Here is a 10,263-nt window from a genome sequence, read left to right as displayed (position 1 = left end):
TATTTAAGAATATATTATCAGCGGTGGCTGGTGAGTTTTTTATTTTGTTATTTATCTATTTTCTATCTATTTTTATCTCTTTTTTTTTTAAAGTGTGAATTTTATGTTTATATTTAAAGAATATTTAATAAATCCATATTTTTGTTGCAATTCTACCTGGACTGGATATACGATTTTGTTGGTTTGAATATTTGGATGTGCGTCAAAACCCCTGTCTTGCCTGGACGGTGGTTACTAAATAGTTTGAAGCCACTACAGGCCAAATTGAGATATCTGCCTAACTACTCTCCTAACACTGCTGATTCACTGTGCATTATTGCCATCAGCCTATCAGAATGCTTGTTACATTCCAAAATCACTATCTGCCCAAGTCATCTCTTTGACATAGGCATTGTTGACACTACCTACTAGGATGGCCCAGTGACCAGGTGATTTTTTTTACTATGAGGGGGGGGGGCCCATTTTCAAGATCTCGCCTGGGGCCCAACAGACCCACGGGCCGGCCCTGTGTGCACCACATAAAAAGCCAGTGTTTCCATGTTCTGTAGGCTACATATGACACATGTCATTTGATCGGGTGAGGTAAGGGCCAAGATTGTGACTTATATCGCAGGCTAGAAAGGAGAGGCCAAAGGCAGCGCAACAAACGTCTACAGAGAAACGTAGAAAGTATCAGTTAACTGATAACTCTCTGGTAAAAACACACAAACCATTCAGCACGGCCTCACCGTCATGCTTGCTTTACTATCGAGGCCATTAAGTTAGTATTTGTAGGATAAAACATGTATAATATATAAACCGGGCCTTTACTGTCCATGGGTAGAGTGATAGCGCCCCCGTCTGGCAGGTTCCGTTACCGCAGCTTGTCCTGTTTTTTAGTTTTTTCCACTGCGCTCCGTGGGTTACGGACGAAGGCATTTTTGGCCGACGTAGGCCACCGTAGTTGCTACCCTTTCCCCTCTCTTTCTCTCCTACTACAATGGCTGTTCTCTGCAACTTTCACCCCAACTTTCTGTCCTTATCCCCCAGTGCCTTTTCATAGTTCGTCTGGATCATGTTCACGACCACCGGCTCCCGCGGGCTCTGTAAGTACCGTCCAGGACCGTGGTGTGTCCTGTGTGTGTGTGTGTGTCTGTGTGTCCTGTGTGTGTATGTCCTGTGTGTGTGTGTGTGTGTGTGTGTGTGCGTGTGTGTGTGTGTGTGTGTGTGTGTGTGTGTGTGTGTGTCCTGTGTGTGTGTGTGTCCTGTGTGTGTGTGTGTGTGTGTGTGTGTGTGTGTCCTGTGTGTGTGTGTGTGTGTGTGTGTGTGTGTCCTGTGTGTGTATGTCCTGTGTGTGTGTGTCTGTGTGTCCTGTGTGTGTATCCTGTGTGTGTGTCTGTGTCTGTGTGTGTATCCTGTGTGTGTGTCTGTGTGTCTGTGTGTCCTGTGTGTGTGTGTGTGTGTGTGTGTGTCCTGCGTGTGTGTGTGTGTGTGTGTGTCCTGTATGTGTGTGTGTGTGTGTGTGTCCTGAATGTGTGTGTGTGTGTGTGTCCTGTCTCAAAGCCACGCCTGTCATTCATTGAACATTCCCCCCAGAGGAGTCTATGGAGACTATGTCCATAAAGCCATAATGACATTATGTGCGACTTGACTCTGTTGTTGGAGAATTCACCCTGTACCTGTACGTCGCTATCTAGTTAGAGTAGAAACTTCTAGTATGTAAAGTAATGTTTGATCCTGCATCTGAGCGATAGTCTAAATGGCCTGACTTATATAGCGCCTTTATCCAAAGCTCTTTACAACGGCCTCTCATTCACCCATTCACACTCACATTCACACACCAATGGCGAGGTAGGCAAGCTACCATGCAAAGCGCCGGCCCGCTCACTGGGAGCAAGCACTGGGGTTCAGTGTCTTGCCCAAGGACACTTCGACATGTGGCCAGCCGGGGCTCGAACCGCCGATCGGCTAACCTTGCGATCATTAGATGGCGGCTCTACCTCCTGAGACTCAGTCGCCCCATAGTAGTCCTATAGTAGTAGTTGCCTATCATCAAAACCTGACCTGCGTTTATTCATGTCAAAATGCGCAAAAAATACCAGCTAAAATTCTGTGTCACTGTTCCTGTGTGGCTGTTCCTGTGACTTCCTGTGGCTGTTCCTGTGACTTCCTGTGTGACTGTTCCTGTGGCTGTTCCTGTGACTTCCTGTGTGACTGTTCCTGTGGCTGTTCCTGTGACTTCCTGTGTGACTTCCTGTGACATCACTTCCTGTCCCAGACAAGGCCCCCCTGTCCAAGGGTCTGCTGCTGGTGCTGCCGGGCCTGGCGGTGATGCTGACCCTGCTGCCCCAATACCACGGCCTGTTCACCTACAGCCTGCTGCACCTCACACACCACCAACAGGTAGGGGGGGGGGCACCCAGCACAGACAGGTAGGGGGGGGGGGGGGGGGTGTGTGTGTGTAACCCTGCTGTCTCCCCAGGTGTGGAGGTGTGTGTGTGTGTGTGTGTGTGTGTGTGTGTGTGTGTGTGTGTAACCCTGCTGTGTCCTCAGGTGTGGAGGTGTGTGTGTGGCAGGCTGGTGTGTGTGTGTAACCCTCCTCTCTGTCCTCAGGTGTGGAGGTGTGTGTGTGTAACCCTCCTCTGTGTCCAGGTGTGGAGGTGTGTGTGTGGCAGGCTGGTGTGTGTGTGTAACCCTGCTGTGTCCTCAGGTGTGGAGGTGTGTGTGTGTGTGTGTGTGTGTGTGTGTGTAACCCTGCTGTGTCCTCAGGTGTGGAGGTGTGTGTGTGGCAGGCTGGTGTGTGTGTGTAACCCTCCTCTCTGTCCTCAGGTGTGGAGGTGTGTGTGTGTAACCCTCCTCTGTGTCCAGGTGTGGAGGTGTGTGTGTGGCAGGCTGGTGTGTGTGTAACCCTGCTGTGTCCTCAGGTGTGGAGGTGTGTGTGTGTGTGTGTGTGTGTAACCCTGCTGTGTCCTCAGGTGTGGAGGTGTGTGTGTGGCAGGCTGGTGTGTGTGGATCTGAAGGACACCTTCTGCAGCTGTCTGCTGCTCTACAACTTCAGGATCTTCGAGAGACGGTTTGGCAGCAGGAAGTTCGCTGTGAGTACAGGAAGTTAGCTGTTAGCTGTAGGAAGTTAGCTGTAAGGACAGGAAGTTAGCTGTTAGCTGTAGGAAGTTAGGTGTTAGCTGTAAGGACAGGAAGTTAGCTGTTAGCTGTAGGAAGTTAGCTGTAAGGACAGGAAGTTAGCTGTTAGCTGTAGGAAGTTAGCTGTAAGAACAGGACGTTAGCTGTTAGCTGTTAGCAGTAAGGACAGGAAGTTAGCTGTTAGCTGTAAGGACAGGAAGGCAGCTTATGGTGGTTGTCTTGAATACAACACAACACCGGTGTGACGATGTGATTGGTCCTTCAGTCCTTCCTGTTCGGGACGTGGGTCCTCTCTGCGCTGGTGGACTTCCTGTTGGCGGAGGCGGTCTACTTCCTGTTTGATGTCCAGGTGGAGGTGCTGCCTGCTGGACCGTGAGTACCTGTCTCACCTGGTACCTGTCTCTCGCTCTCTCACACACCTGGTACCTGTCTCTCTCTCTCTCTCACACACCTGGTACATGTGACCATTGACCATTATTTTTACCATCTCTCTTCCTCCCTCTCTCCCTCCCTCCTTCCCTCCCTCCCTCCCTCTCTTCCTCCTTCCCTCCCTCCCCCCTCCCTCTCTCCCTCCCTCCCTCCCTCCCTCCTTCCCTCTCTTCCTCCTTCCCTCCCTCCCCCCTCCCTCTCTCTCTCCGTAGGCTAGCTCCGGTCTTCTCTCTGTTCGTGCCGTTCTACCTCTCCATCCCCCAGGTCCCCGTCACCCAGCTGCTGGGCCACCTCTCCATCACCAACAAGACCCTGGTCTACATCCTGGGACTCCAGGTAAGGGCCTGTCTACACCCTGGTCTACACCCTGGTCTACATCCTGGGTCTCCAGGTAAGGGCCTGTCTACACCCTGGTCTACACCCTGGGCCTGCAGGTAAGGGCCTGTCTACACCCTGGTCTACACCCTGGTCTCCATCCTGGGTCTCCAGGTAAGTCCCTGGGGCCGGTTGCATTAAGATAGACCCAGTCTTAGACTGATCTGAGAGATCAACTCCCTTTTCTTCTGCTGAAGACGTATGTATATTCGTAGAATATAATGTGGAGAAAAGTATACGGCTTAGCAGTTTTAACCAGTGAAGTAGTTTACCGCGCTGGAGTTACAGTGTTAGCTAGCTACTAGCCCCATAACTGACGCCTAGCTTGAGCTATGGGGCTAGCTAGCTATTTGACAAACAAAACCAAACTGCTCCATAAACCATGGGCTTGCCAGCTACGAGTAACATTAATCGCAGCTAAATCATACGCAATGAATGTGTTTGTGTGCAGGCCTGGGTTGCACCAGTTTGGCGTAAGTCATTACTAAGTGTAGGCATTTAGTAGTTACTAAACCCCTAGTAGTTACTAGCTAGTTTCAAACTAGTTGTTTACTAATTTTGGTTGCACCACGCCAATCGTTTGTCAATCTTAGCTAGTAAATACTTAGTAATGCGCAAGTTGTTACTAAAAAGACATTGTCACATAAAACGTAGAAGAAGAACATTATAGCCAATCAGCGAGCAAAGCAAAACCCTCCGTTTTTAAATCCTCAATTTTGGCCGCCATTGGCTAAAAGATGTAATTTGGCTGTAAAAAAAAAAGATGTAAAGTGTTAATATGTCATTTTATGAAGTTTTAATATGTTTTCAGGCGAGAAAGTAACCATATATATTCACAAAATGTGTCCGGTTTATCAAAATAACCCGTTTATATATCTGATCTGACGTTTTTTTCCCCACTTCTGTGGGAAACTTCGCTAGCAACACGAGTAGAGCTTACCGTCGTTACCTCAGCGGAGATAAAGTAAGGTATCTTAGCAACGTAATGTTGCTAGCAAAGTTTCCCACAGAAGTGGGGAAAAAAACGTCAGATCAGATATATAAACGGGTTATTTTGATAAACCGGATACATTTTGTGAATATATATGGTTACTTTCTCGCCTGAAAACATATTAAAACTTCATAAAATGACATATTAACACTTGTAGAGCCAAATTACAGCTTTTAGCCAATGGCGGCCAAAATTGAGGATTTAAAAACGGAGGGTTTTGCTTTGCTCGCTGATTGGCTAATGTCTTCTTAGTAACAACTAAGTTATAACTTACACCACCCTAGGGTATGTATAAATATTTAGTAGTTACTAAGCTCTACGTCATAACTAGTGTGCTTGGTGCAACCCATTCAAGTTTAGTAGTGACTAAATCTTGATTTAGTAAATACTTACGCTATAACTAGGGTTAGTTTGTACTTAATAAGAAGTGGTGCAACCGACCCCTGGAGGCTAGTCAGTCGCTTTGCATTAAAACACTTTTCCAACTGACGCTTAAGGCTGACTCGTTCCCATAGCAACACAGCTCTTAAATCAAGCTTAGCCAGGGAGGAAGGTGGCTAACTTTCTAACCTCAAAATAAGTAACCCTAACTCTAATTTTTATGCAACAGGCAGTCTTAATTAGACTGGTCTAACCTGAGAATATAGTAGCTGTTGTCTAAGGCTTAAGCCCAATTTATGCTTCTGCGTAAAATCGCGGAAGCCATGACAGAAATGTAATTTACTTTTTCTGTAATTACTTATTAATAAAGATTAGAAAAATTATGATAACCATCGTATTATCTTAGTTTAATGTCATTTCAATGCATCATATAACTTCTATTTACAATGAGCATAACAAAAAAAAATCGCTATTATGCCGCTTTGAGTACACCGTTCCAACGGAGCGCCCTATGGAAGCGTCAGGCACAGCCTTCCTATAAGGAGCGCGATTCACATTTACGAGATGTACAATCCTGTTTATTTAGAAATAAATGATTAGTTACAGGGAGCCCCATGGCTGTTCGTTGGGTTTAAATTATATTTATGATAGACATATTTAATGTAAAGTTATCTATAAGAACTGTGATTGGTCCGCTTGGTACATTCCGACTCTCTCGTAAATGCGGAAGTTATGACAGAAATGTCATTTACTTTTTCTGTAATTACTTATTAATAAAGATTAGAAAAAGTATGATAACCATCTTATTATCTTAGTTTACTGTCATTTCAATGCATTATAGACATTTTCTTTACAACAAGCATAACAAAAATACGTTTTTTGATCGCTATTATGCCGCTATGAGTACACAGACCAACGCGGAGCCGTAAAGACCAACGCAGAACTATAAACCGGGAGAGCCCTTGCACAAGCTACGGCGTAGCCGCGCGTAAATTCGACGCAGAAGCATAAATTGGGCTTTAGACCAGTCTTAATCTATGTTTATGCAACTGGCCCCTGGACTACATCAGGTGCCTCACCTCTCTGGCTCTCTCTGATGCTCGGTGAACAACACTTCTCTGTCCTCATTCTCTCTCTCTCTCTCTCTCCCTCCCTCCCTCCCTCTCTCTCTCTCTCTCTCTCTCTCTCTCTCTCTCTCTCTCTCTCTCTCTCTCTCAGCTCCTGACCTCCAGCCCCTTCATGTGGCTTATTGCTCTCAGTGGACTGGTGAGTTACACATAACAGGACTAGTTACACAGGACTAGTGGTAATAGTAGTCGTATGATGTGAATTTGCCAGTAGTAGTAAACTGTGTGTGTGTGTGTGTATGTTTTCTCTGTGTGTGTGTTCTGTGTGTGTGTGTGTGTGTGTGTTCTGTGTGTGTGTGTGTGTTCTCTGTGTGTGTGTGTGTGTGTATGTCCTCCCCAGGTGTCGGGTCTCTTGTACCAGAGCAACGTGCTGTGGGTGCGGCGGCTGCTGTTCGTGCCGCGGTGGCTGTCCCGTGCGGGCGGGGTCCTGCTGGAGCCCCTGTTCTCCGGGGCCCCCCCCCCCCAGCCAGACCCCCCCCCTGGGCATGGGGGCCACCCTGGAGCTGCAGAGGCAGCAGAGGATGGACCTGCTGGACCAACAGATGCTGCTGGCCCAGTACCACCAGGCCCGCAACCCCCGGCCCCCCCCGCAGGTACACACACACACACACACACACACACACTGCTGCTGGCCCAGTACAACCAGGCCCGCAACCCCCGGCCCCCCCCGCAGGTACACACACACACGCACACACACACACGGCTGTCTGTCTGTCTGTCTGTCTCTCTGCCTGGCTGTCTGGCTGTCTGTCTGTCTGTCTGTCAGTCTGTCTGTCTAGCTGTAGACCAGGACATTCTAATAGATAGTCTAAAAACCTGGGTAGGACTTTCAGGCACTGTCCTAAACTGGTTTAGATCCTACCTACAGGACAGAAGCTACTATGTCTCCATTGGCAACTTTGTATCCGACCAGTTTAAAATGACATGTGGGGTTCCCCAAGGGTCAATCCTTGGCCCCCTTCTATTCAATCTCTACATGCTTCCATTGGGACACCTCTCTCTCCTCTCTCCCCCCCCCCCCCCCCCCCTCTAGGCAGGTCTGTTAAACTGGGGCAGGTTCTTTCCCTCCCTACGTTACCGAGGTCAGAACCCCCCCCCAGGCCAGCCACCCCCCCCAGGCCAGCCGCCTCCCCCAGGAGAGCCACCCCCCCCCGGGGAGCCACACCCCTCGCCTCAGCTGCAGCCTCAACCCCCCCTCCTGGACAACACACCCGTAGCCGAGGAACAGGTGAGTGTGTGTGTGTGTTGTTGTCTGATATATGTGTGTGTGTCTGATATGTGTGTGGGTGTGTGTGTGTGTGTGTGTGTGTGTGTGTGTGTCTGATGTGTGTGTGTGTGTGTGTTAACTGACGATTGAGTGTGTGTTTGTGCGCGTGTGTGTGTTATCTAACATGTGTGTGTGTGTGTGTGTGTGTGTGTGTGTGTGTTATCTGACGTGTGTGTGTGTGTGTGTGTGTGTTATCTGACGTGTGTGTGTGTGTGTGTGTGTGTGTAGGTGGTCAGGCTGATGGAGATGGGCTTCTCCCGGATCGCCGCCCAGGACGCCCTCCGCGCCGCCGACAACGACATCACCATGGCAACCAACTTCCTGCTACAACACTGAGGCCAGGATGGAGAGAACGAGAAGAAGGAGAGAGAGAGGGATGGAGGGAGGGATGGAGCGATGGAGGGAGAGAGAGAGAGGGAGGGAGAGAGAGAGAGAGAGAGAGAGAGAGAGAGAGTAAGAGGGAGAGAGAGAGAGGGAGGGAGAGAGAGAGAGAGAGAGAGACATGGTGACATGGTGACAGGACATGTGATCTGAACAGTCCAAACCAAAATGGCCGCCAGGGTGTCAGTGACTCTGGTCCAATCAGAAGCCCCAGAGAGGCCAGAGGGCTCCGCCTCCTCTGTGTGATGTCACAGTTGCTGACCAGGAAGTGAGGAAGGAGGGGAGGGGAGGTGGGGGGGGTCGTGCTGCTTCTGGACGTCGTCGGGTGGATTTGTCTGCTAGGCTCTGATCTGAGGTCAGTCTGGAGCTGCTCTCCCAGGTGGTTGTGGGTAGGAGATGGGAGGGGAGGCTGGTCCTGGATCTGTGGCTAGAGGCTGCTGCTGCTGATGTTGTTGTTGTTGTTGTTGTTGTTGTTGTTGTTGTTGTTGTTGTTGTTGTACACACTGCTTCCTGGTAGGGGCGGGGCTTAGCCTGTCATGTGACTGCCTCAGTGATGATGGGCTATAGAGGATCACCTGACTGCTGATGATGATGACACTCACACACACACACACACACACACACACATACGCACACACACACACACACACACACACACACACACACACACACACATACGCACACACACACACACACACACACACACACACACTGTTCGCTTTGTGTGTCTTTTCTGCACACACCGTCTCAAGTCTTATGGAGGAGTGTTTGAATTGAGTAAATACTTTGATTGATTACTGAATATGCAAACTAATGTCAATCTTCCTTTTTTTTTAAGAATATATATATATATTGAAAATGCCTCCATTTTGCCATATAGGCCTGTTGTACCCCCTCAGTGACTCTCTGTAATCTGTACATTAGTGTATATCAACAGTACCCCAGTAAACAAAGAGTCCAAAAGACGTCCTCAGGGAAGCCGGGATGTGGGTTCAGGTGACGTCTTTCTAGGACGTTCAGATGACATCTTTGTAGGACTTTCAGATTACATCTTTCTAGGACGTCCAGATGACGTCTTTCTAGGACGTCCGGATGACGTCTTTCTAGGACATCCAGATGACATCTTTCTAGGACGTCCGGATGACATCTTTCTAGGACGTCCGGATGACGTCTTTCTAGGACATCCAGATGACATCTTTCTAGGACGTCCGGATGACATCTTTCTAGGACGTCCGGATGACGTCTTTCTAGGACGTCCAGATGACATCTTTCTAGGACGTCCGGATGACATCTTTCTAGGACGTCCGGATGACATCTTTCTAGGACGTCCGGATGACATCTTTCTAGGACGTCCGGATGACGTCTTTCTAGGACGTCCAGATGACGTCTTTACGTCCTAGAAAGACGTCATCTGAACCCACATTCCGGCTTCCCTGAGGACGTCTTTTGGACTCTTTGTTTACTGGGAAGAAGCCAAGGATATGTGTGTATATGGGACATATGGGACATATATTACACAACATACTTTTCTATAATAATAACCTGCTGTATGAAGTCAACGTCACAGAGATGTTAAGTCAGTCTGGTCACGACCGGCATTGAAGAAGTCACAACCGAGAGAACCGTCAATGTGTCTGTGTGCTACGGGGGAGGCCGGGGGAGGCTGGGGGAGGCCGGGGGAGGTAGACATCGGAGGACAGGCTCAGTGTAGCACACGTGTTGTTCCATACCGTTCCTCATTCTGTTCCGTGCGTTACAATGACGTCCGACCTCCGATTTCTGCCTCCAGTAGCCTCCCCTGGTGTGTTAGTGTGTAGCTGTGGGGTGTATGTATGCTCAGCTGCCCTCAGCGACCTCTCTGGTGAAGTAAACGTCATGACGTCAGTGTAGCATCCAACCCAGGTATGATGGATGGATGCAGAGACGTCTGCGGTCCTCAATAAAAGACACAAACAACTGACCGCTGCTTTCTTTCTCGATGTTACTCTGCCCCCTGCTGGTCATACCCAGTATGACGGAGATTATTTTGAATAGAAACAACTCGTACAAACTAATATCTTTTTGCCACAGGGACGCAGTTCTGTGTCATTGATCAATGAAGAAACTCCTCAACTGGCAACTCGATTATTCTTTATTTTTATTTTTAAGTACGTCTCAGTTCAATTCAGTTGGATTCAAAGGGTTAATAGGCT

General features: G+C 48.6%; 1 protein-coding gene across 1 annotated transcript; it reads left to right on the top strand.

Moving 5' to 3' along the window:
* The first annotated feature begins 963 nt into the window (after positions 1–963).
* Positions 964–8,041, top strand: ubac2 (UBA domain containing 2). Its single transcript, XM_080538844.1, is given in 10 exon segments — positions 964–1,085; positions 2,258–2,382; positions 2,955–3,074; positions 3,386–3,492; positions 3,762–3,885; positions 6,515–6,562; positions 6,764–6,889; positions 6,891–7,016; positions 7,457–7,651; positions 7,919–8,041. Coding segments are annotated over 10 exon segments (1,110 nt in total). The 5' UTR covers positions 964–1,054; the 3' UTR covers positions 8,027–8,041.
* Positions 8,042–10,263: the final 2,222 nt, after the last annotated feature.

Source organism: Nansenia antarctica (assembly GCF_963989245.1).
Source record: "Nansenia antarctica genome assembly, chromosome: 9".
Taxonomy (NCBI): domain Eukaryota; kingdom Metazoa; phylum Chordata; class Actinopteri; order Argentiniformes; family Microstomatidae; genus Nansenia; species Nansenia antarctica.
Note: the sequence above shows the minus strand (reverse complement) of the source record. Positions and strands in the feature narration are given on the sequence as shown.